This window comes from Ambystoma mexicanum, chromosome 4q (genome assembly GCF_040938575.1).
Source record: "Ambystoma mexicanum isolate Mex_15411 chromosome 4q, UKY_AmexF1_1, whole genome shotgun sequence".
Classification (NCBI taxonomy): domain Eukaryota; kingdom Metazoa; phylum Chordata; class Amphibia; order Caudata; family Ambystomatidae; genus Ambystoma; species Ambystoma mexicanum.
In genome coordinates this window covers 60118874-60146223 of record NC_090928.1, presented here as the reverse complement: position 1 = coordinate 60146223, position 27350 = coordinate 60118874, and the positions used below count along the sequence as shown (strand labels likewise).

The window sequence follows — 27350 nt, the reverse complement described above, 5'->3', positions numbered from 1 at the left end:
GAAAGAGGGAACCCCTGTGGAACTGCACAATCCTTTATTCTGGGGTCTGAGTCATACTCTACCTTTGCTAGTCATTGAATTTGACATTACAGAAAATGTCCAATGTATTCTCTTTTCTGACTGCTTGGGACCTTGCCAGCAGTAGGCTACGATCATGTATGTTGAATGTGATTGGAATGTCCAATAAAATTGTCATGGTCACTGTTCAATCCCTTGTGCATATTGTCCCTCATGTTCTTATAAAGGCTGTCTGGGTTCCATCTAAAATCAGACTGTAAGGCATGGAAGAACCAAGTCAGTCTATGTGTTGCCAAGCACCAACATATAGACTGAGGGCATATAGACATAGGGCAGGGGTTGATCGCTTTCCTCAGCTGGCTCCTTTCTTTGGAACAACCTCCCCCTTCCTCTTGGTCTTGAGCAGGACTTGCTTAAATTACGAAAGTTCCTCAAGACTTTTCTCTTTTCCTCTTCCTTCCCTCCGTCTCTCCTCTGCAAATCTCACAGTCGCTTGATTGGTGTGCAGGGCCCTTATGCACCCTGGGGACTCTGATCTCCCACACACAATGACCCCAGTTTGTTTCTATCCTCAGCACTTGCCTCAGCTCACCCTCCATCCTCGGCGCGCACTTACCTTTCATTGCACTTACACTGCTCCCTATGAGCACCCCAGCACCTATTCCCTTTCCCTTCTGCACTTACACGTTCTGAACACTCACAAGGCATAGTAGATTAGTCTTCCCCTCCCCACTGCATTGATATGTATATTTTTATTGTAATTTTTCTCATCCGGCCCAATCTCCTCCTCTTTGATAGACGCTTCCCGCGCCTCAACCATTTCATTCCTTCTCCTGCTATCCCCTCTCTTCCCACCATGGCTTCCTTGCCTCCCCCTGCTGTCTCCTCCTTGGCTACCTTGCCCTCGCCTCCTTCCTCTTCTGCCCCCCCTCGGGCCTCGTATACACCCCTGCAGGGCGTACCTCTGATTCGTATCCCTCCCCAGAAGTCTTTCAAGGACGACAACCTTCTCCATATTGCCACTCTTAACTCTCGCTCAGCTGTCAAATACTCCTCTGACATCTGCCGGCTGCTGGAGGAACGTGACCTTGATGTCTTCGGTCTCACCGAGACATGGTTGATGGCCAGCTCTGTCACAAGCTTTGACACTCTCCTCCCTTCCGGCTATAAGATCTTCTCTGCGCCCAGGTCCAACCGTTCCGGAGTGGGTGTAGCCCTGATCTTCCCCGAGTGGATTCCTGTATCGTGAATCTCCCCCGTCTCACCTGAGATCGCTTCTTGCAGGGATCCACGGGAAGATTCTTCTTGCGGGCGGATCGGCTTTTGTACAGGCCGGCACCAGTCTCTTCCGACTCCAGCGTGCGTTCATGCGTTCTAGGATACTTGCGGGTTCAGGACATCCAGGAAGGAAGAAGCGGTTGCAAGGATACGTGTATTCCAGGAACAGGGTGGAAAGGAGAGGGTGGAAGAAGTGGGAATAAGGGTCTAGGAACTTGGATAACAGAAGGGTTTGCCAAGCTGCGAAGTACACGTCTAGTCACTACCTGTTGATAGCGTTGAGACACGTGGGGGCCGTGGGGTCATGGCATATATATGGGACGTACCACGTACTCCGTGAAGGCTGGTGTGAGGCGTGTCACGTGATACGGCCATGTTGGGAGAAACAATGAATGCAAGCCCCGCCACGATAAGGAACAGGAAGTCCAGAAGGGGCGTGTTCTGTGGGTCATGACAGCATGCCTCCTCCGAAAACCTGTTCCACCAGGTTTGCCCGGGTGTATGAGATGATATCTTCGGAGCAATCGAGGGGTGTTCAGGTTAGAAAGTGGTTCCCAGGTTCTTTCACTAGGAGAATATCCTTTCCACTCAACCAAGTATTGAAGTTGACCCCTTTTATACCTGGAATCGCATGTTCTGGATACTTCATATTCCAGTTGGTCGTCCACAACCACGGGACTGGGTCTGCAGGATTTCCGGGAGGATCGGATGTAGGGTTTCAAGAAGAAAGTGTGAAAAACTGGGTGAATTGTCTTCCAGGAGTCTGGTAGCTTGAGCCGGAATGAGACTGGGTTGATGACTTCTTTTATGGAAAATGGTCCATAGTACCGGTGGGCCAATTTGTTTGGTCCTAAATGTCATGGTAGTAGTTTCGAGGACAACCAGACTTGATCACTGACTGAATAAGAAGGCCCTGGTCTTCTCTTGGAATCTGCATAACGCTTAGTGTGTGTTTGGGCCTTTTCTAAATGTTCTTTGGCTTCCTTGTGTATGTTGATGAGAGTTTCGATCCAGGAGTCGACGGTAGGTACTGTTGTAGGATGTGGAAGAACAGAAGGTAAAACTAACGGGTGGAATCCTTGACTGCAATAGAAGGGGCTGGTCTTGACTGCTGAGTGATTGGAATTGTTGTAGGCGAATTCAGCCACAGGTATAAGGAGCGACCAATCATCCTGTACCTTGGTGGCGAAACAACAAAGGTATTGTTCCAGGGTCTGATTTACACATTCCGTAGCTCTGTTAGTTTGTGGGTGATAACCTGATGAAAGAGCATGTTGGATTCCTAGAATGAGACAGAGATGTTTCCAGAATTGTGAGACGTATTGAGGTCCTCGGTCTGATATGATCTTGGAAGGAAGTCCATGAAGTCGGAAAATGTGTTCCAGGAAGATTCCAGCGAGTTCTGATGAAGATGGTAGTTTGTACAGGGGTGTAAAATGCGCCATATGAGTGAACAAGTCAATGGTGACCATGATAGTCGTGTATCCCCTGGAAGGTGGTAATTCCACAATGAAGTCTGTAGCGATTAATTCCCATGGCCTTGTCGGTAGTGTAGGTTGCAGTAGGAGACCCGCCGGTCTCTTGTTATCGTGTTTGTTTTGACTGCAGATAGAGCAGGCTCGGATGTACAGTTGTACGTCAGTCTTCATTCTAGGCCACCAAAATTGTCTTTGTATAAGACAGAGAGTGTTGGTGATGCCCGAGTGGAGGGTATCGTGGCAGAGGTTTATTATCCTTTGTTGTAGTTTCTGTGTGGGAATGACTAGAGCGTTATCTTTGAACAAATATCCGTCCTTCGTTCTCAGATTCCATGGATTCTTCCTTGAAATATCCTTCCAGAGCTCAGAGGATTGGGTTTGCATGCAGACTTCTTCCAAAAGACTGACTGCTTGAGCTACAAAAATCGTGTGGGGAAACATCTTGGGATAGGCTCGATCTTCAATAGTTTCGTAATCAGGACGTCGAGATAAGGCGTCAGCAATTATGTTTTGTGATCCAGGAACATGACTGATGTGGAAATGGTACTGGGCAAAGAAGAAGGCCCAACAGGCCTGACGACTGTTCCTACAATCCAAAGATTGTAGAACTTGAAGGTTTCGATGGTCCTTGCGAACCTGGACTGGATGTCTAGCTCCCAGGAGTAGATGTCGCCATTCTGTGAAGGCTTGGCGGATGGCTAACAGTTCCTTTTCCAAGACGGAATAATGTGTCTCACTGGGAGTCAGGGCTCGTGAAAGGTAAGCAATGGGGTGTTCCAACTTGTCCTCAAATTCTTGCTTCAAGACTGCTCCTATGGCGTAGTTAGAGGCATCCGTCTCCACTAGGAATGGCCGATTAATGTCGGGTTGGGCTAGGATGGGGGCTTGAGTAAACTCTGTCTTTAGGCGTTGGAATGCCTTGTCTTGAGGTGCAGACCAGAGAAAGGGAGTGTCTTTCTTCAAGAGAGCGATGATCGGTTGAACAATCTCAGAAAAGGTGGGTATGAACTTTCGGTAGAAATTGGCAAGCCCGAGGAAGGATTGAACTTGTTTCTCGGAAGTGGGAGCCACCAAAGATAGTATGGCCTTTACCTTCGAATGATCCATACCAATTCCTTCTAGACTAAGGACAAATCCCAGATAATGAACAGAAGTAACGTGAAACAGGCATTTCTCAGGTTTGGCTAGGAGTCTGTGTTCACGTAGTCGTTGTAAGACTGCCTTTACATGCTCTTCATGCTTTAAAGGGTCCTTGGAGTAAATCAAGATATCGTCCAGGTAGATGATGACGAAGAGAAACAGCATGTCAGAGAACACCCTATCCATGAATCGTTGAAAGACTGCAGGGGCATTAGCAAGTCCAAAGGGCATGACCAGATATTCGAAGTGTCCACAAGGTGTTCTAAAGGTTGTTTTCCATTCGTCTCCTTCCTTGATATGAATCAGATGATAGGCACCCCTGAGATCCAGTTTCATGAAGATTACAGCTCCTCTCACCGCTTCCAGGATATCCGAGATCAAGGGTAAGGGGTAGCGGTCCTTGAGGGTGCATTGATTTAATCCACGATAATCGAGGCAAGGTCTAAGTTCCTTGGTGTCCTTCTTGGGAACAAAGAACAGGGAGGCTCCAGCTTGGGATTTCGATGGTCTTATGGTGCCACTTTCAAGGTTGATATCCAAGTATTCCCGGAGGGCCTTTTTTCAGGTTCGAATAGGATCAGCCTCCTCCCAAAGGGAATCACTGCTGAAGGCTCTGTGTCTATGGCACAGTCTTCAGGTCTGTGAGGGGGTAGAGCCTGAACTATGGCAGTTGAAAACACATCAGCATAACTTTGATAAGCCTTTGGGACCTGAATGATATTGGAAACCATGAGTGCCTCTTGTTGATCTGCTGGATTACTTTCAGACGATATTGAGGAGGGATCCAGGGATAAACAATGAGACAGACAATACTCTGAACCAAGAAACAAGGATCCTGCTGTCCAATTGATGTATGGATTGTGTTTCTGCAACCAGGGCATGCCTAGTACCATGGGGTAGTGGGCTGATTTGATGATATCAAACTTGATCAATTCCTGGTGATGGTTTATTGAAAGTTGTTTTTCCTTGGTCTGCAAGGATATGGGTCCTGAACGGAGGGGTCTTCCATCAATTGCCTCCACAGGTTGCATTACACCCCGGGCTTCATATGGAATGTGGTGCTTAAAGACCCAATCTTGATCAATGAATACTCCCATAGCCCCACAATCCACCAAGGCCAGGATGGGTAGGTCTCCTTCTTTGATAACGATAAGAAGGCTTGTAGAACCACTAGGTTGTTCTGTACAGGAGAGTTCAAGGATGGAATAGATGTGGAGCAAACATCTCTCTCCCGACACCTCGCTCCATCTAGGATCGGGAGCTGGTGTTTCCCGAACGCCGCAGAGGGGCTAGAGGACATTCTCTAACCAGGTGTTTATCCGATGCACAATACATGCACAAGCCTGTGTGGATCCTTCTCATCCTTTCTTGTGGGGAAATGGGTTCATGGAAGGCTCCTATTTGCATGGGTTCCGGGTCAGTGTTGGAACAGGATCAGTTTTTACTGAAGTCGCAAGAGAACTTTTCTGGAAGGGCATCTTGGTCTTTTTTCTCTCTGCCTTTCTTTCCTGGATATGAAAGTCTAGCTGCATGGCTAAATCCATAAGAGCCTGGAATGAGCTAGGACGAGCCACTCTGGCTAATTCATCATAGCATATCCTGGGATCCTTGCCGAAAGTCAAGTAGGCGTTCCTGGGCACTATAAACCTGTTCTGGGCAGTCGAACATGGTTTTGAGAGCCTGTATGAATCCATCATAATCATCTAGGAGGGCATCTCCAGAATTGACTAAGGGAGTAGACCAAGTCAATGCATTTCCTGCGAGGTGTGAGATTATAAAGCCCACCTTTGCCCTGGAAGTTGAAAAATAATAGGGTTTAAAGGTAAAATGCACCAAACAGGAGTCCAGGAATCCACGAAGGGATTTTGCAGACCCATCATACTTGTCTACGACACCACCCAGTAACACACTCTCTTTTGTAGCAGAATCGCGAGACAAAACAAGTTGCTTTAATGCAGCATTCTCCGCTTTTAAGTTCTGCACCTCGGTTGTTAGTTCTTGCATGCCACGCATGAGATCCTGGATGGCCTTTTCCATATCGGTTTCAATGTCGGTCGTTCAGCGTCTCAAACTATTGTGAATCTCCCCCCGTCTCACCTGAGATCACTTCTTGCAGGGATCCGCGGGAAGATTCTTCTTGCGGGCGGATTGGGTTTTGTACAGGCCGGCATGCGTCTCTTCCGACTCCAGCGTGCGTTCAGCATTCCAGGATACTCGCGGGTTCAGGACGTCCAGGAAGGAAGAAGCTGTCGCATGGATACGTGGATTCCAGGAACAGGGTGGAAAGGAGAGGGTGGAAGGAGTGGGAATAAGGGTTCAGGAATTTGGATAACAGAAGGGTTCGCCAAGCTGCGAAGTACACGTCTAGTCACTACCTGTTGATAGCGTTGAGACGCTCTGGGCTGCGGGGGCGTGGCATATTTATGGGACGTGCTACGTCGGCCGTGAAGGCTGGTGCGAGGCGTGTCACGTGATAGGGCCATGTTGGGAGAAACAATGAATGCAAGCCCCGCCGCGATAAGGACCAGGAAGTCCAGAAGGAGCGTGTTCTGTGGGTCATGACATCCTGCCTCTGTCATTCCTATATGGGCATACTCCTCTTTTAAATGCCTCGTCTGCAGGCTCTCTCTCTCATCTAGCCATTCCCTTACTGTGGCTACCATCTATCGGCCACCTGGCCAGATCTCCTCCTTCCTGTCTGAATGGGTGGACCTCTCCTCTTCCGTCTTGGTCTTGTCCACTCAAATCCTCCTTCTCTGCGACCTCTGCAACTCTCTCTCACTCTCTATTCTCCCCTCTGGCCCCACTCACTCTGCAGGGTACACCTTGGATGTTCTGATCCCTTCAGACCTTCAGACCTTCCCCATCCTATCCCTCTCACCACTGCTCTCTCCTGGAGTGATCACTTTCTCCTTTCTCCTTTCCTCCCAGCTCAACCGCTCTAGCCATCAGGCCAAGCCAACTCCAGCACTGCCACCGACCATCTCGGTCATCCGACCCATGAAGTGCGTGTCAGTTGATGCTTTTGCCACCACTTTCTCAGCCCCCGCTCCCTCTTTGGCTGACTCACACCCTAACACAGCCCTTGCCATGCTTCACTCTGCTATATCTGATACTCTTGATGTTCTTTCCCCTGTCATGATGATCCACTTGAAGCCCAAAGCCAAGTGCAACTCCTGGTATGACTCAGACCTTGTCACCCTCAAACGCAAGTGCAGGTTGGCTAAGAGGAAATGGTGTGCTTCTGGTACACCCTCTGACACACTGGCCTGCCACCTACTCCAAAGGCAATACCGGCTCTCTATCCCCACCAAGAAGAGAGCTCACATCCAAGCCTGCGTCTCTGCGGCATCTAACAACTCGACCGAACTCTTTAAAATCTGCAAGGAACTGGCCAACCCTGCTGCAGTCTCTACCTCTCCTGTCCCTTCCCAGGCCCTCTGCACGGCTCTGGCTTCTCATTTCATCTCTAAAACTCAGGACATCATATCCTCTCTCGCTTTCTCTCCCCTACTCCCTCTAATCCCTGCTCTTCCTCTGGCCCTTCTTCGGCCACCTCTCTTCCGGCTTTCCCCGTTCTCCCCAGGTGAGGTTTCTAGACAAGTCTGATCTATGAAAGTCTTGTAAAAACAGGTTCAACCCTGTTCCTCCAAAACCATCAATGACCAGATTGACTCCCTGGCTCCTGCCCTGACTGACACCATTCCTTCGCCACTGGAGTCATCCCATCCCCCTTGAAGCACTCCCCTGTGCACCCTCTTCTTAAGAAACCCTCTGCCGACCCGTCCTGCCTGGCTAACTATCGCCCAATCTCCATCACTCCTTTCCTGGGCAAACTCCTGGAAAAGCTGTCCATCTCCCAGCTTAATCTTCACAATGAATCTTTTGGTTGGCTTCATGATCATCAGTCTGGCTTCAGAGCTGCCAGAAGCACGGAAACTACTCTCCTCAACATCCGTGAAGACCTGCTCTCCAAACTTGATTCCAAAACCTCCTGGATCCTCATTTTACTTGATCTCTCTTCTGCCTTTGACATGGTCAACCATGCCATCCTCATCAACCGTCTCCATCATAACCTGGGTATCACTGGTCAGGTCCTGGCATGGCTGACTTCTTTCTTCTCTGATCGATCCTCCCATGTCCAACTTGGGTCCTTCCTCTCCTCTATCTCCATCTCTACCCGCAGTGTTCCCCAGGGGTCTAACCTTTCTCCCTGGCTGTTCAACCAATGCCTTGCACTTCTTACCCTCCGCATTGCCACTCTGTGCCCCAACTTCCAGTGCTATGCGGACGACACTCGGCTCATTTACAGGCTACCTTCAGCCACCTCTTCTCCTTCTCCCATCCCCGACTGTCTGTCTACTATCAACGAGTGGTGTGTCACCAATGATCTCTGCCTTAATGCCAGTACGACTGAGATTCTCCTCATCGGCACACTCACTCACTCCCTCCTTTCCTGTCACTCTCTGGCCGGTCTCTCTTGGCCCTCTTCCTGCTCCGACCTGCGAGGCAAAAAACCTCAGGGTCATCTTCGACTCCACTCTCTCCTTCTCTCCTTACATCTCTGACGTCTCTAAGAAGTCACACTACCAGCTGCACCTCCTCAGAGATATTCTTCCTTTCCTCTCCTTCCCCCAGAAGCTCACTGTATCCATAGCTATGGTTCTCTCTAGGCTGGACTACTGCAACAGCCTCTTTCTAAATCTGTCAGCTTCTACTCTCTGCCCTCTACAATTCATCCAGAACAGGACTGTGAGACTTGTCCTTAGCCTCAAGCCCAGGGATCGTATCTCTCCAGGACTGAAATCTCTGCACTGGCACAGAGTGGCTGCGAGGATTAAGTTCAAACCCCTCTGCATTGGCCACAAGGCCTGCTAGGGCCTGGGCCCTCAATACCTTCAACTCTCGCCTCCTAAATATCTTTCTTTTCAAGCTCTTTGCTCATTTGCCTCCAACTCCCTCAGGGTCAGTCGTTTCTCCAAGCAACAAGTTGGTGGTAGATCTCTTTCATCGGCTGGGGCCTCCCTCTTGAACAGCCTCCCTGCCTCCCTGAAACTTGAGGAGAACCATCTTCGGTTCCGGAAGCACCTCAAAACCTTCCTCTTTGCTTCTGCTTTCTCTCCTCCTCTCCCCTGCTGAATTCCTGGCTCAAACTGAAACTGCACTGGTTACCTGGCCATCCTCTGATCTCGAACCCAGGTCCCCTCATCCACCAGTTGCTCACCTGCACTGGTTCCCGGGCAACCCACGCACTTGGGGACTGTTTTCTGTTTCCCACAGTCCCCTACCAGCACTTGACACCTGATGTCTGCACGTACCCTTGCACTTGCCATCAGCTGGCCGTACTTTTATTTATTGGTTATTTATTCTATTTATCCCATGTACTGCACTTTGCCCCCCTCCCCCCACCGTACATTTCCCCTCCCCCCTTCCCATGCACTTGCACGATCAGAATGACACCTGGCCTAGTAAAATTGTTGTCTCTATCTTCCCTCTGTTCCCCGTCCCTTGCCTTGTTGCGCCTTGAAACAATTGTGTATAGGTGCGTTATAAATGCCATATCATATCATATCCCTTGTCACCTCCCTGTTGCCCTGTGAGGGCTTTGAAACAGTATTTGCTTCCTGTATAAGCGCCTAACAAGCGAACAATAAATAAATAAGCACTTTGCCCCTGAGATACCCGAATGGCCACAGCTTTTTGCTAGTGTAAAAAGCAGACAGATTCCATGGGAATCCACAGCATTTGTACCAGCATAAAAATGACATGCTGGCGCAAATGCTTGTTCATTTGTATGGTGGTGAGAATTGGGGTGGCTAAAATTGTAATTGCATTAATTGCCTCCTCTCCGCCATATAAATGAAGTAGACTGAAAATCATGCAAACATTTTTTACACCTGCATTTCATGCATGACATCGTACTCTACTCCACATTGAACATGATTCCCAACATCATTGGGACACCACAGAAAGAGATTCAGAAACTCCATTGGTGATAAACGCTGGCTGCTCGAGTCTACTAAAACATGAAGAATTGGATATGAGTCACTCTAGCCTTAAAGTAGTCTCACTGGCGCCCAGTTGAGCACCGCATCTTGACATTATACACACCCTTACCAGTATTCAATCATTTGGAGAAATTATTCTAAGTGAGTACATAAACTGGCCCCCTAATACACTCTGGAGTGAAACGTCTGATCAGACATGTCCAGGCGTGTTCCCTAATTTCTTCAAAGATGAAAAAGCTTGGGGGCAAAAATATCAGGGTAAAGTTACCTTGACCCATACCTAAGCCTACAATATTCAGGGAAGCATGAGATAAATAAAGTAATGAAGGAGGTGTTGGACACCTGCTCTGCCACTACGGTGTCACCACCCTTCAAAAAAGGACCAAGCCCCATCAGTCACCAGCAGGACTTAATCAGACTCCGTTTGATGAGAACTAAGCGTTTGCATTTCCAACAAACAAGTCTTCAGGTGGTTGGTCTTTGTATGCTTCTTTAAGCAACTGTCACAGTGACGCAATGGTCGCTGTGGCAACAGTGGAGATGTCCTCAGTCCTGAGCTCCGCTACTCTACACTGCTTGGTAGCAGTCTAAACTTTTTCAATTTGGTATCACCCTATTCTTATTCTCCTCCTCTTCCTACAGGCACTCGCGTTTCAACCCTGTGATTTTCCGTTCCGGTTATACGCTAGTGCTGGTGCGCTCTGTGCCTGGCTCTATCCTTTTCCCCCTTCAGTCCACCTATGCATCTCTGCTTTCTTTTGCCTTTCTCTTTGCTTTTCATTTCATGGCTCGCTGGTCTTGGCTCGCCCCTTTGCTCAGCTCAAAACAGCTCTTCAGTTGTTCTCTTCCTTCTGCTTAAGTGCTCCTCTGCACTTGGCTTCGCATTTTTCAAGGCTCGCTGTGGAATCTCTGCTTGTCCTATTCACATTCTCTGTCCTGTTGCTTGCCAGCAAGATCCTTCTTACCTGAGATTCCGGATCTAGAAGACCATCTGTATCAGAGCGTTATTCTTCTTTGGACCCTGCTATCACCATTCACCAGAGCCTTTCAACAAAGGTTTTTTTTCTGCCTTTGGGCTTTTTCCCCTGGCGATCGCCCCTCCGGTCGTCCCTTTGTTTTTGCCTGTTGTTAGCAGGCCGACATAGTGACGAGACACAGGGATCGTCTGTTTCTCTTCAAGGAATGGAGAGTAATCTCAAAAAGAAGACAGGAAGAAAGAGAACTGCAGAGAAAACAGGAGGTCAAGACATAATCCTATTCAAGAGGATATCCTTGACACCCAATGGCTTTCTGTGCTGTTGAGTGGCCATTAAGCAGAATGCTAGGGCATTACAAAATGGTTAAATGTATAGAAATAAATACATATAAAGATTACAAATGTCTTCCAGCCACGGTCATAAACAATGTAGGAATCATCCTGTGTGGGGTTCCTGACTTTCTTTCTCTCAAGCACACACCTCCTAACAGGGGTCTACTTTTTTTATTAAATAAAAAATGTGTAACCTCAAATTCCAAATGTGCTCACTGGCCAGGGGCACAAGTAGACCCTAATGACTCCTCACCGCTCTCCATAATGGCTTGAAAGAGATCCAAAACGTGTTTAATAGAAACATACTGACCATCAATTGAGATAAAAAATAGCTCTTCTCTCAGACACTCATAGTCCATCCTTTTTTCCATTTTAGCGGCACGGTGAGACGATTAGTGTAAACCATAGGCAATCAAGTCAGTGGTATGCTCTCAACTCTCACCCAAATCAACAAACTCACCAAAAACTGCAACCAATCCATGTGCCTTGTGCACAACCTCATCCCTTCCCTTCGCACAAACCATGTGGCATCCCTTATTCTGGGTGTCATTGTAAGAAACTCATGATGGCAACAGTAAAGACAGACACAAGTGATCACAGTTCAAGGGTGTTTATTGAACTTTATAATGGGTGGGATAACTCCTGATCTAAGCCTAAATCTAAGATGGGAGCAAGCTACGACCATCAAATAACAATAAGGCAGTCCTAGTAGTGTCTTGTCAAATAAAAAGTGCCTATACTTAAAACAACCTATTGACAATTCCTTACTGCTAAATTGCAAAAAGAGTGTGGGGTAATGTTCACCAGAAAAGAAAGATGTGTTCACAAAATGAAAAGTCAGGATGGTATGGCTGGGTCTCCCTTCCCCACATTTGAAGGACGGGACAAGGTGGGACTCTCGAGCACAGCACACTCCTGGGCCTTGTCAGCATGAGGTTCAAAGTCCCAGTTCAATGATGTCAAAACCTTCAGAGGCTAAATCTCTTTCCTGACAAAAGTCTCTTTCCATAGGTGGCTTGCTGGATCACAACGACAAGCAAACATAAAAAAGTTCTATCGGTAACCATGCACCTTGGGCAAATGCTCTTCGCTCGCAGGATCTCCCTCCGTCGGACTCGGTCCTTCTCGCAGTCTGGGCCTCCCTCCGTCGGATTCACTACATCCTTTCTTTAACACAGTCCATGTATTCTCTAATACAGTAATGTATTGGCCAAAATGACAGACAAGCAAAAAGTTATTTCAGTAACCTTGTACTTTAGGCGGTTGCTCTTCGCCTCTGGGATCTCCCTCCGCTGGGCTCAGATCCCCCTTTCAAGTCGGGTCTCGCTGTGTTGGGTTCACTATGACCTTCCTTTAAATGGAAAGCTGGGTTCCCTTCCCCTAGCTGTCTTTCGGCATCCCTCTGTCGGATTTACATTTACCTCCATTTACAGTTCACAACTTTGTGGGAAAACAGGATTCCCTTCCCCTATCTTTCCTTTGGCATCCCTTTGTTGGGTTCACACTTGCCTTATTCCACAGTTCACAATCTTATTGGAAAGCAGGTTTCCCTTCCCCTAGCTTTCCTCTGGCCACAGGTCAGAGACATTTGATTGTATAAGGGATTTGACAGAACCTTATAGGGCCACTGTGAGGCCTCACGCCACCCTTTCCTAGGGCTTCTGGTTCTTGTAGTTTCTTAAACAGGTCCCGGTCAGAGTCTTTCGAATGAGCAGCCACGTGGCGCCGGTCCCCTCTGCACCTGGACCTCAACTGGGCTTTCTTTAAAGTTCTAACAAATACACAAGTTCTTTCTCTTTTTCTCCTTGTGTTCAAAATGTTGCTACTTGCAACCTTGGGCTCAACACAGCTCGGTTTACTATCAGCTTTCTCCAACTCACCGGCTGTGGGGAACCCTTTGACTTCTTTGATCTCTGGTGTCATGTATAGTACCACCGTAGCCATCTTGCCTATCCGCCTGCGTTATTAATGCGGGAGGCCCCGTGTACCATTGTCGTCTGCTGCTTCGCACACCAGCTGTAACTCCCTGTTTTATGATTCCCCTTTCGGAGGCTTTACGGGTCTGAGTTGAAAAGGGATAAGGCAACTCCCCCATTTGTTGTCCTTCCACGTCCCACCGCTTTCCTTCTCCATTTGAACTGCCGGTTTGGTGTAGCTGTCTCCTCGTGCGTTCGGCCTTGCTCGAAGTGTGCTTTCGTGCTCCATCTTTTATCCCAGTGGGGAAGGTAAAGGGCCGTCAGGTGTGCAGGTTATTGTCAGTTGCCTGGCTCTGACTGGCCCGTGTGTTTGGACATGTCAGGTAAACAGCTCTGGTGTTAGTCCATTGTCTGTTACAGTGTAAGAAAGTGTTTGGGCCTCATTACGACCCTGGCGGTAAGGGGTTAGCGCCAGCGTTAGCTGCGCCGACCCCTTACCGCCAATTACGAGTTCCCTTTCCGCCATGGCGGTTTTTACACCTGCTTTTAGCGGGTGTAAAAAACCATGGCGGTAAGGGAACTTGGTGTTAATTACGCCACCGTAATTTACGGTGGCGTAATTAATGCCTTCCCCACTCCCATTATGCCCTATGGGGCAAAAATGGGAATGGGGAAGGGTAAATGGGGATTGGGGATTTACCGCCCCGCCAAGGTCGGAATGGGGCGGTAAATCCCCTTACCGCCATGGCGTTAACGTAGTTAGCACCATGGCGGTAAAGTCACGGCCCTGGCGGTAACTTACCGCCAGGGTCGTAATGAGGCCCTTTGTGTGGAAAAAGCGGGAGGCTAGAGCTTCTAAATATCCGAGAGGGTAGGATGGGGAAAAGGTGTTACGGGGAAGGGGATACCACGTCTCAACCCTCAGTGTCCCCCTTCCACTCCCCGAGGACCCCTCGCCCAGATGGTCGACTCCCAGGAACAGGATCCAATGGCCACCTGGACAACAGATCCCAGGGGACTAGTAAGGGAGAAACCCCCAGGTTTCTCACTGTCATCCTCTCCAGGCTTGACTATGCCAGCTTCTTCTTCATTGACCCACCTCAGTCTCCCTTGGTAGACATCAAGATATCCAGAGCAAGGGTGCCAGGCTTAGATTTAATCTAAAGTTGTTTCACCACACCTTGCAGACTTGGAATATACAATTTATTTTTCACTGTATAGTATATACAAGACCCTTCATATTATGCACATTGTAATTCACAAGGACCTATACCACCTCATGGGAAACCACTCCTCAAATACCATACTCTTCTCAAGTTCTTTTCTACTTTCGATAACAAGATTTGATCGCAAAAGCTTTCTGCACCAAATTCAAAAGGAAATTGTCAACTCTGCCTAACTAAATATCTACCTTGTCCTTTCATTAACCTGCTGCCTACCTGCCTTCCTTGCTCCACACCACAAATCCATCAATCCTGTGCTACCACAGAACACTCATTACAAGGGTATGAAGTGGCAAATTGTTTCTGCAAGAGAGTGCTACATGAGCAAGTATATCTCTGAATAAATTAATAACCCATAAAACGATGTCCATTGAATGTCAGGTTACATAGCAGATAGCAGAGTGATCCAAGTATTGCACAACAAAAGTACATACAAGATTGACCTGGAACAAGGAAAATTCAGACAACACAAGGGGGCCCTTGCAGTTTCCCAGTGGAATCTAAATGCTGGGAAAAGTGCTGGTAAATGTGTTACTGGAACGTTTACCGCACTGGGAAAAAACAAGTGTGCTGGTGGGGGTTACTGATTTACCTCCAGCCAAGAGCTGGATGTAAATCGGGGCCCCATGGCAACAAAATGCATTGATTAAGGGTAATTCCTCCAATACCCTTCTATACTGGAAATTCCTCCAATACTCCTATGGGACTCCTTGGAATGGGGATTTATCGCCCTTTCCGCCACCTGTAATACCTCAGTAATACCAGGATATCAGGAGATGGAAACAGTAGGTAGCTTTGCCGGTATCCCACCAGAATTACCAGTGGGATACCGGTAAAGCTACAATGCCCCTAAGGTCTTTCAAGGTGGTCTGATCTTCAAAGCACAGTCTAGTTCCTTCTTAGGTGTCTTCTGCTAAACCCACATGGCACATTGCTAAAAGATATTGTTTAAAGGGTGGGTTGAGATGTTCTAGACATTTTGTGAAAATACCACCCAGGTAGTCGAATGATCAGCTCCAACAGAGAACTAGAAAGGTGAGATTGGTGCTTCACTTGGAAAAGAGCTGCACATGTTTTTTTTTTAAACTTGGTTTAGAGATTGTTTTTAATCGGCAATAACAATAGATGCAGAGAATAAATCCAAGTCGTCATTGGTTTTGCTATAAATCAAATTCTAACAATAGATCTACCCGTCAGCCCCACACTCATGGGCATTCAAAAGGGAGATGCAGAAGGCATGCCTCTTTTGCATTACATCTCCTCCGTGGAGGTATGTGCTGTCCTGTGAGTCTAGTGAGGTCTCAAAGGGGAACCTTTCCTGAGTGAATCCAAGTTCCAAATGAGTTCCAATATTTTCCCTGTTAACAAGTTAAAAGCGTTTTCCAGTGGTCGTCTGTAATTAGCTTATGCATTTCTATTTGCCAATCTTAGCGTTTTCTAAACGAGACTTGTTATTTATAAAATTACCTTAAAAAACACTGTACACTGTCTCATTTTACAATTTAAATGAACACGCACCAGGAATGCTGTACAGGTAGCTTACACTATTGATGGTTTAATGGTAGTGAAAAAATGAAATATAGTCCAAGACAGGAGTAAACAAAAATGTGGTGGCCATATGGCATGACCTTATCGAAGCTGTGGCCAAGATGACATTCATGGCTCAGGTTCGAAGTAAAACATTAAAACAAATTATGGGAATTCTTGGTGGATTACTGAATGTGCACGTTAGTGTTATATCGCAAAATATATCGCAATATCCTCGAAGAAGAAGCCTTGAAAACTCCTTTCTAGTCTTGTTTTTCCCATTTGTGTTTCCTATCAACCGGTTCAGCTAACCATTCATTTTGTGGTAATATACATTGAAGTGGAAGCTCATTGTTTGCGTGATGCTTCTTTGTTATGTCATCATAAAACCAGTAATTTATAATACCACAAGTTAACAAGATGCATGAAAGGATTTTGGGTTTGCTGGAAGGTGGTATTATACAAACTGCATGAACGAAAATAAAGTATACTTAATTTCACTTGGTGCCCAGCTACCAGAGTAAACTAAAAGCTATTTTTGGAAGCCTCTCACTCTTGCCTTCTACGACTACAGTGCCTTCAACTAGACTGCAAGAGAACATACCGGGCTTCAGCCAGCATGCAATGCTAAGAGAATCTTGTTTTTACCTCCCACTAATCCTGAGAGTTGCAGAAATAGCCTTCTCTTTCTAAAAATCATTCTCAACTGGTCACATAACCTCGTTTTACAGACTCAAAGCTTTTTTAGTATAAATCGACTTGCATTTCCTCTCGTAGTCAGTCGCCCCTTAGACTTCAACCTTTAAAGTGTGTCCTTACTCTAAGGCAGGGGTTTTCAAACTGTGGGGCTAGCTCCAGTAGGGGAGCCTGAATGATGCCTGGGAGGAGGGGCGTGTGGGGGGTGGAGGGGTTGCATGAGGCTCTTTAAAAAGGGATCATAGTAGCTACTTTTAATAGATCAGTACCCTGACAAAAACATCCCCACCTACAACTGCATCTTTTGAAAAAAACTCTGCCTTACCTGGGCACAAATTATACGGTTGAGATCATTCTGGCAACAATCCAAAGCAGGCCAGGCTAATGCAACGTCCTTTACTGTGGCCCCCCAAGTACCCAATCGAACATCCACTATTGGATATGATCAGCCAGATTCAGCTTAGACTTTAAAAAGTATGAAGAGTCCACTTGCAAGCCCATAGCTTGACTCACAGGATCCTCTGGAACAAAGGCTCCTAATACCTCATGAAATGAATCACACATTTCCAACCACCTTGGCCCATCCACTCCTGCTCAGCCAGAGGACTTCAGCAGGGGCAGAGAAACAAAATCCAAAATGGCCGTAACTACTGACAGTCAAAAGTTCTCTCCTTTGGAACGATCTCCCCCTGGAGCTCCAGAAACAACAAAACCCTCCGAAATTCCAGAGACACTTGAAAAGGAGACTGGCCTACTGACTAACGCAAATAATCACATCATGTGCCCTGCCAATCCTGGGAGAGCCCCATTCTCACTACACTTATCAGAGAACATTTCCCAGGAGGTACCTTTACGATTTACCTGCCAAACTGTGTAGCATTGTTTGGCCTCCCTCGTATCTATCGCCCTTTGCGCCATGAAGCAACCTTGATTTTGTGTGTGCCACAGGTGTAAGTCAAATTAAAACATGACTAGCCCCAGATATGGAAAAATATTGCCGCCAATTCACAGCAACTGTTAACGGTTTCGAATGCACACCACACTTGTCTATTAAGGGTGTTCTTGTTCAATGTTGACAATTAGTGGCTGGGAGGATAACTCAAGAACAATGCGTTTGACTTGGAAGAAAAACAACGCATAGCAACATAGGCTAGAATCCCGGGCTTGGGCTTAGAAAATGGTTCCCAGTATTAAACGCGTTATAAGAGAACAACTATCATTGTAAATGCAGGACAATTTTAAAAGGCACAAACAATGAAGCGTGGTTGGCTTGACCTGCTGACATTTGCTGGTGTACTCTTAACCTGCTGACATTTGCTGGTGTACTCTTTGTGCCAAGGAATCGTGTAAAAAACGTTGTTGTTTAAAACTTAATTCATATCTTACATTTCTTACTTCTTAAGTGACCGCCTTGTTGTCTGTTCCGGCAGCCTGGGCTGCAGTTTTATGGTTAAAAAAATTGCAATGTTATAGCTGTTTCTCAACTAAGTGTGCCAACACTTGTCAAAAAAAAGAAGCATTATACCAAATACACACAAATACCATTTGCAAGAGGCTGTTGTTATTTTTAGGCGCTGTGGAAGCTACATCGCAAATAACTATGACACTTGGTTCACTATGCACAACAAAATGTCAGATTGATAAAAGAGCCTCGTGGCGCTGCAGTAAAAGTGCCATATTTTAATAACATGCTAGACTGGATGTGCTGCTTGTTAACACCGCTATCTCGTCTGCAGCGTGCAATTGTCACGGCAAGTCCCAGGAATGCTACTATGACCAGCAGACTGCGGACAGGAAGCTGAGCCTGGACATCCACGGAAAGTACGTCGGGGGCGGAGTCTGCATTAATTGCACGAGCAACACCGCGGGGGTGAACTGCGAAACCTGCATCGACGGCTACTTCCGGCCTAAAGGGGTAAAGTATCATTCTTTTGACAGTAGAGTCGAAGCTTTGGTCCTCATCACGGCTCGGTAATTAGACTTAAAAGTAAACGGATGGTGATTTTTTAAAACATTTCCAAGTAACTCATTTTCTGAGAACTGTGTACTCTTGTCAGGAAAGAGGACTATGTCACATGCAAGTCTATGTCACATGCAAGCCTATCTAATTGATAATGGAGACGCGCTGGTGGTCGATACAATGAACCAGTACTTGACTTTCAATTCAAGATATTACAGCAGACCCAGAGCAGCAGATTTACTTGACAGGGATTTGGAATGTGCATATTAGTGTGGAACTGCACAGCTCTGAAAGAGAGGCTGAGACTCTAGTCAATGGGCCTCATTATGAGTCAGCCGGTCGGGAAACAACGGTGGTGGTAAACCCGCAGCCACCATTGTTTCAGGACCGGCTGATTCTGAGTTCTGCAGGTGGGTGGTGTCACTCCCGCCAGGTCTGACCTGGCAGGGGTAACGCCACCCACCTGCAGACGGAAAAATGGAAACAGCGGCTCCGTCATAGACGGAACCAGTGTTTCCATTGTCCCCATCCCCATGGAGTCCTATTGGACACCATGGGAATGGGGATTTATGGAATTTCGCCTCCCGAATTACCCAGTTGTAATTCCCCGGTGATTTCGGCAATCACGGTGGCGGTAATTCATTCCAAGTCCGGCATCAACCTGCTGGTTTTTCCTGCTTGGTTACCGCCGGACTTGGAATGAGGCCCAATGTCAGTGCCAAATTAAACCCTGTGTAGGCCCCTAGGCAGTCGAAATGTTGGAGCCCCCTCGCAAATGATCTCCTAATACGTTTTTTAACCAACAGTTTTATGAAACCAATTTTATTAGGGTCTGTACATTACACGTACATGCTTTGCACCAGATTCTTTTACAAACTGACAGCTGCCAGAAGATGAGCTTTTAAGAGACAAATTGTTATGGAAATCTGATGTCTCTGGTTTATGTTCTTTAAGTTGTTAATGGGTACATTACATTCATACTGTATTTTCTCTTTAGAGTCTTTAATGTAAAGTTTTCTTTTCTTTGAGTTGATTCATTGATTGATTGATATTTTATTTCTATCGCGCTCGTACACAAGTGTTTCATGTTTTTCTATCTTTTGGAAATAATTTAAGAAAGCTTGATTGTGATTTTCTTTGAAGATCAAATCAATATTATTTGGATCCGTTGTCGCTGGGACCCCTAAAAGGAGTGGGGCCCATAGGCCGGTGCCTACGTTTACTATTTGGTAATCCAGGAGTGGTCAATGTGTAATTCTGCATGGTTGTGCTGGCTCTCTGGACACGTTTGTACGTTAGTGGCATTGTATGTGTGTATGTGATCGTACATGCGCTCCTTATTGCAACTTCTTTCCCAGCGTATATGAAGTATGAGTAAGTATTTGTACTGATTCCAACCCGCTGTTTTATAAGGTAGGTATATCACTGCATACACATATTGCTGGCTGGTTTATCATATATTTTCCCATCCATCTTTTTTGCCAAAGAGTCGGAGTAATTACTCCCAAAAAACCTATAATAATGAGACCATATGCATCTGTAGCAAAAGTTTTTTCTACTATAATAAACTCAAAACAAGAGCCGTACAACTATTGTGAACTGTAACCAACTCTTTGGATAAATCGACTGTAACTACCTATACTTAAAATGTACCCTGTGAAGGAACAGGGTACACACTAATAAAAGATAAACCATTCAGCAATATGGTATTCAGTGACATACCTTATGAAATAACAGGGTTGAATCAGTAGAAATACTTACACTTCATATAGGTTGGGAAAGAAATTGCAATAAGCAGTGCATGTACTGGATAACATATAAACTATTGTAACCTACATCAGCCTAGTGTTGTCAGCTGGTATTTCCCAAATCATAGCTGCCCATTTCGACACAATATATCCACAAAAAAGAAGGTGCAAAACTCGGGTGTCTGACAACCCACTTGTGTCTTAGTACTGCGCGTGTGTTTGCCTTCCCTTGCGTTCTTAAGTTCTAGCATCTCCTCAATATATTGCATTAGTGTAGGCCATCATTGGTCATGGGCTCCTATGAATGACATTGCGTACAGCCCAAATCTGGCCAAATCTCATTTCATAGCCATGCATCTCCAGGGGAAAATCAACAAGTTCAGGCGGATCCATGTTGATTCCAAACCCATGAGCTCTGTACTGCATATATTACTATGTATAAGAATCCTATCAGTACTGCATATGTTTACTATGTATAAGAATCCTGTGAACAACTGCAACATAACAAACTGTATCTAAGCATTCTTTCTTGGGCCGCTTATTATAACCCTCAAGCTAGCCTCCTTAAGTTTCCTTAAAACGCCTCGATGCCTGTGGGCTGTAGTGCGCTCTACAAATCCAAAATAAATAAATAAATAAATAAATAGAAATTCAATTTAAATGATAACTTCAACGATAGGGAAGGAGAGAAGGAAGGGGACGTTGATGCTGGACATGGGAGTTAGTAAATAGAAAATAGAGCACTGTGCATCTGCGGATATTCTCTAGAGGTTAATGCATCCACTGCTGTGATCTGTGTGTAAACCGATACCATAGGCTTGAATATTGAACTTAATTAACTTTGTAATCGTTTCAATTCTCATGTAAATAAGTGGAGCCTGCAGCAATGTCCTCTGCTTTTCATCGTTCAGGCACGGACCTCATTTTAGGGGAAGGACAACAGTGTTTGTCCCCGCCCCAACTTTCGTGGCACACCATTTTGACTAATTTGCTAATATTCTGCTGCACATGTTCAATTTACTAACTCCATAAACCTAGGCCATAAACAGTGTTATTCATCTGATGAGATAACTAATACAAATCATGTAACTGAGACCTGATTTTTACACAACATAGCAATTGTTTGGGACCTGTCTGTTAGCATTTCTCCAGCATTCATTAATGACGGTTGTGTTATTTTGTTACCCAATCCACTTTTTTTAGAACAAATATAGTCACCCTAATGGAAGTCAAGGGGTTAACAAAATAACATATATTTACTGAAGCAGCCATAGAAGTATTTTAGTGACCAACTGTATACTAACTATCAGGGCTTACATGATGCGCCATTTGCACGTTCAAGATACATCAGGGCCACACCCTGCATTTCGATTTAAGGCCATAGGCATTTCCTTTCTATCCCAGTACAGCCGTCTTATGCAAGCAACAGCATAATAATTCAGGTACAATCATCAACATCGTACAGCAGCCCATGCAAGTGCTGACAATTTATTTCAAGTGCATCTTCAAATTCCCACGTACTGCCAACCTATGCTTGGCAAGCCCTCATGTGGCAGGTGTAGTCCTCACAAATGCAGTACAGCCTCAGAACTTACAAAACACAGGTCAGTCAAGGACTCATTTGACTTCTATTGAAGTTATCCATTATCCCCCAAATGACATCTCTGATTTGCATTATATGATCTATTTCTTGCAGAAACTACTCCACCTCCCAATCCTGATGGAGGGCTGTACCGCCGACACGCGTAGTATACACAAGGAGCGACACTACACTTTTTAAATCACCGAAAGTGCTGTCTGCCCCTTTCAGGAGACAGGAGTTGCCTTAATTTGCGTACATACCATTGAATTGCGAAAATGTTCAACTTATGTACCCTTCGAACATATTTGTATGAATTCACATTAAGTATTGTTATGATTCTCTGCATTGGTGAGCATTATACGCTCTATTTGTTACAAATTTTTGTTTTTATTGAAAAATATCAATTTATAAATGTATTGTTTGTCTCCGAATGCTTTTGAATTTATTGACCTTTTGATGAATTTAGTGAAAACCTAACTGACTACGTCAGACAAAAGTGTGCCCTGTTCTTGTCGCCAACTTGTTGTGGACCTCTTTTCCTCACATTAGCTTTTTTCTTGTAGCCAAGGTAGCACCTAAATTATTCCTAATTTTTTCTCTAGACCAGTTGGAACCAAGTGTGGTCTTCCATTCTGAATCTCTAAAACCAGCTGAGTGCACCTCTACAACATTTGTTTTTCCCCTCTCATCTCTCGCCAGTCTCCACCTACTCACTACTTTTCCCTCACGTGTCTCCTGTCGCTGCTTCTATGCCCTATTCTCTTTCTAGATGGCCTGAAGAATACACCAACTCTCAAAGACAGTTCAATAGTTTTTTATTAAAAGAATTGAAAAGAAGGTCACTAAGGGCCATCCAACTCTAGCCCAGATGTCCCAAACTCGAAGATAGTCACTAGAGATCAGTACCCCCTACCGTCTAATTTCTAACTGGCTGATTGTGAGGGCCTAGTGACAAAGGCTTTTCTATGTGTCTCCCTCTGGAACAATTTAGGTGAATCCTAATCTAGGTCCCACAATATAATTAGAACAAGAAGAGGAGCCTTCCAGACGCTCAGGTCCCAATTAGTCCATTCTTGACATGTGTTAGGAAAGATTTCGTAATTGTAGGTAATTTTCCTTCCATGTGGCAACCCCTAAACTTTTTGCTGTTGTTTTTCACCTTGTTCTTGACTTTGCCAGAGAAGTGCAGCCTTCAGCCGCACTCCTCTGGGCTTTCGCTCCTTTCTTACGGGGAAACTGACATGCCCTTAAGACAGTCAGTACCGGGGAACGCTGTTTCCCGTAGTTTCTTTTATCATGTTGCGGCTTTCGTGCAACATGACACAAGAGGGCACTGTAAGCTAAGTTACAGCTCTCTTGGGTCTCTAGCCTTCTACAGGCCCTAGATACTCGTTTAGGATTGTATCTGATCGGTGCAAGTGATTCAGGGACGGGAATGGTGGCAGCAATCGTTTCTTGTGTTTTGAGCTCCTTTTGGCGTTCTAAGCGCGTTTCTCGCGCTTAACCCAAAATGGTGGCCTGGCTCCCAAAATGGCCAGACCACGAGGCTCCTTTGTCCTGTCCGCTGGCCGTCTTGCTCCCTTCACCTTCCCCAGGTCGAGCCGACCCGGGGCCTTCCTTATTTGGGCATGTACTTTCCCGCGAAACACGGATGCTTTCGCGGGCTTCTACAAGTCTTGTGTGTGCCTCCAGGATGTGGGCTGGGATGTCTGGTCCCAATACGCATCCTGGGTGCCAGAGAGTCTAGGGTGGTGTGAATGCCTGGGACCACCGTGGTCCGTGATTGGTCCACGAATGGTGTGTGTTGATGAGCGGATCTCCCATTGGGTCCCCTCCGTTTTGGCGCAAAGGGAACCGTGGATAAGAGGGGGCTGGAAACACCACTACCATGTCGATATCCTGAGTTCTCACGAACGAAGGAATACAGGAGCCAAGTATCCTGCAACCAAGAGGCTGGACCGAGGAATCGCTGGTGACCCGCTGAAGGACTTCTCCTCTGCACTGCTGTCGCCTTGTGAAACCCTTTTCACCTTTGATCGAACCAGAAGGCCTGTACTGGTACTTCGACCCTTGGAATAGCGGGAACAGCTATTCTCGGCATCTTCACCATCTCCTGCCAGTAAGCCTTCGGAAGTGTCTCTGGGCCATCCAGCTGACTGACCAGCTTACACGGGAGTCTTGCTCTGTAACCGCCGCCAGGTTGTGTAGTATTTCGAGTCCTTGTCACTCTCACACGCTTCGTACACTTGGCGTTCCCAGGTCTGAAGTGAGTAGTGTACATTTGGCTCAGATACACACGGCCGCTCCGTTGCCCTGCTGTGGTAACAAACTGTGCGGGTTTCTTCAATTGGGACGTCTTTTTACTCAACACGACGAGGAGGCGTTCCCAGCTCTTCTGAACCTGCCAGCTGCTGAAACTGACGCGGAGAAGCCTGGGTCTGCTTGCATCGGGGACCGGTGAGTAGCATAGCTAGGATCTGGTCGCCCTCCTGCAGGAGCCCATTGCTTTTCCCCGCTGTGTCAAACAGCACCCTTTTCTGTACTCGCGCTCTGCTTCTGCCCACTGTGGAGGCTGCGCTTGAGTCGTGGAACTTGTTCTTCTTCTTTTGTGCACTAAACTGAACTGCCTGATTTCCCTCGAAGAGCTTCTCCTTTTGCCCGTTGGCACCAGCGTGTGCAGGTACTTTTGAGCACAAGGCTCCACTCTTCGCAGGGCTCAGACTTCCATCTAGTTAGGTGCCTCTGAAGGCGAACTGGGTCTAAGCTTTATTTCGCACTGCCTGTCTTCCTTCCCTTTTAGGTGGACTACCCATTTCGTGCATCTAACGCTTGAGACTGTCGTATTTGTATATATATTGTGTTGATATGGTATGTGTTGGTTTACTATCGTTATATTGTGATTTTCTCGCTACGGTCATTGTTTTAAAGGCCTTGAAATAAATGTGTATATATCTTTAATATAACAACTGTTTGGAGTAGTTTGTAAGTGATCTTGCTTTGTGTGCTCATTGCGGGCTTTCAGTCACCCTCACCCCTCTTGAGACCTAGTCTTGACCGCCGCGATCGCTACCTTGATTGGTCTGGCTCGTCCAGAGGTTACCCTGTTCCAAGTAATTAGGTTGGCCTTCTGAACTTCTGCGCCACCAAGACAGAGTTCAGAAATCCGTCTTAACAAATTGGTGTACAGCGGTGGGATACGACTGAAGGTATCCAGTGTTGCGCACGAACTAAGGCATTTCAGGTTATTCCAACCAGGACACGTAGTGAATTGTTGTAGTATAACTTTAAAAAGGCCATAGTCCTATCTAACAGTATGGAAACAAATACCTTGTTAACTTTAAATGCTTCCAAATCAGAAACATTGAAAAAGATGTGTGCGGAGAGAGGTGTTTCCTCTCAAGGCACGAAATTGAAAATGATCCAAAGAATCGTGGCGTGGCAAGAAGCGCAGCTTGACGCTATAACTTCTGAGGACAGTGCGGAAGGAGGTGGGGCTGCTCTCACTGGTAGAACCGACGGTTGTGCCGCTGCACTGATCCATCGCGACCACGAGGACAGGGAGGACGAGATGTCTAATGTTTCCTCTGCCAGTGCTGATGGGGAGGCTATGCTTGAATTCAAGAAGCAAGAGCTGCGGTTTAGGCAGCAGGAGCTTGAATTCAGCATAGCCAAACTAAAAATCGAACAGGCAGAAAAACAAAAAGACAGGGATCACCAGTTGGAACTGGCCAAGCTTCAGTTTGCAAATGGGTCCAAGGGTCCTGGACATGGGTCTGGGGCTTCCTCTCATCCACCGTTTCCGAAAGATCTGCTCAGTGTGTATGAAGAAAGGAATGACATTATGGACTGGCTGAATGCGTTTGAGTATGCATGCGAAGTTCAACAAGTTGACAATGCTGATAAGATTGCCTGGTTACTCAGCAGACTGCCCCATTCTGGCTGTAGTGCCATTATGGAAATGTCGAAGGCTGAGCGAGCTGATTTCGCAATGTTAAAGCAAACTCTCATTTTAAAGTTTGGGAAGACTCCGGCCCAATATTTGAAACGTTTCAGAGAGTATAAGAAAAAGGAAGGTGGTACTTGGGTATCTTATGTCACTGAATCCTTGAAAAACTTAACTGGCTGGGTCGAAGGTTATAAGGTTTCTACCTTCGAAGGCATGATAAATCTTGTCATGCTGGAACACATTTTTGCATCTTCTTCCCCGGAGCTTAAGCAGCATTTGGCCGATTCGAAGGAGATATATCCTAAGAAGCTGGCCATTGCAGCTGACTTATGGGTGTCACATCGAGTGTCCCGTAAGGACAAAACTCATCCTGGTAAGCAGGAGGATGGGAAAAAGTCCAAAGATATGGAGGGTGGAGAATCTGATAAATCTTCTTCTCATAAGGGCCACAAAAAGAAAAATAAGGGTAAGACACAAGAGAACTCACAGGGTAGTGGAGGCCAGCCTCCGAAACAGAACTCTGGTTACAATAAGCCTCCCTATGTAAAAACAGACCCCATGGATCTTGTTTTGCTTGTGGAGCAACTGACCACGTGAAGGGGATCCCCGGTGTAAGGTTAGACCTTTGGGGGTCCACTCCGCTAATCTGGCCTTCTCCTCCTACGAGGAAGAAGAGATTACAGGAGCATCCTTCTCCTCAGACTCATTTCCCAGCGGGATAGAGGCTGAGGTAGTTTTAGTTTCCCTGGGTTCCTGGGAGCCTAAAGTCGCAGAGGCTTTTGCTAGGATTCCGGATAATACCAAGCACTACTTTAAAGACAGTGTGCTGATCAATGGAGTAGATACTCCAGCTCTTAGGGATAGTGGGTGCAGTCGCACTGTAGTGGATTCTACGTTGGTAGACTCAGAGGAAGTTGCCAGAGCTACTCTGATGCCCACTAAGTTGGCTGATGGCCCACTCTGTATGTTCCCAGTAATATCTGTAAATCTTACTTTAAATGGTACAGCAGTCAGGATTCCAGTGAGCATTCAGAGAAACGTCCCAGGAAAGGTCTTGTTAGGTAATGATCTCAGAGCTTTAGGGCTCGTAGGAGACACTGCCGAAAGACCCTACACACGGTCTCAAGCACGGGCAGCATTGGCCAAGACCAATACGCTGCCCCAGCCGAAGGGGAAACCCAAGGCGAAAGGAGTCGACAAGTCAAGACGAGGGAAAGAGAATATTCCCCCAAGCTCGCCTACCACTGCGGTGGAGGAAGTTGGTCAATCGCCCGGGCCTGACGAGGAGGTGGCGATGCCTGAAGTATTTGACCCCAACGATCATCCTGAACTAAAAGACTTGTTAGTTGAAGGAGGTCCTGATAGGGACGAATTCAGTAAAGGCCAACGTGAGTGCCCATCTCTGGAAGGCCTAAGGAGACAGGCCTGCTCCCAGCTTGAGGGTGAACCTCCTGGGACGCATAGGATTTATTGGGAAGGTGGACTCCTGTATAGTGAGCCCACAGAGTCTACAGAAGGAGA

The 27350-nt window shown here is 46.4% G+C and overlaps 1 protein-coding gene across 7 annotated transcripts in view; it reads left to right on the top strand.

The window, feature by feature from the left end:
- LAMA2 (laminin subunit alpha 2) overlaps positions 1-27350 on the top strand; it is a 3027572-nt gene that overhangs the window by 928526 nt on the left and 2071696 nt on the right. For all 7 annotated transcript variants that reach the window (XM_069607473.1, XM_069607470.1, XM_069607476.1 and 4 more), the window contains exon 8: positions 18330-18508. In XM_069607473.1, coding sequence (XP_069463574.1) covers positions 18330-18508 — 179 coding nt within the window. The remainder of the gene's footprint in view (positions 1-18329; positions 18509-27350) is intronic.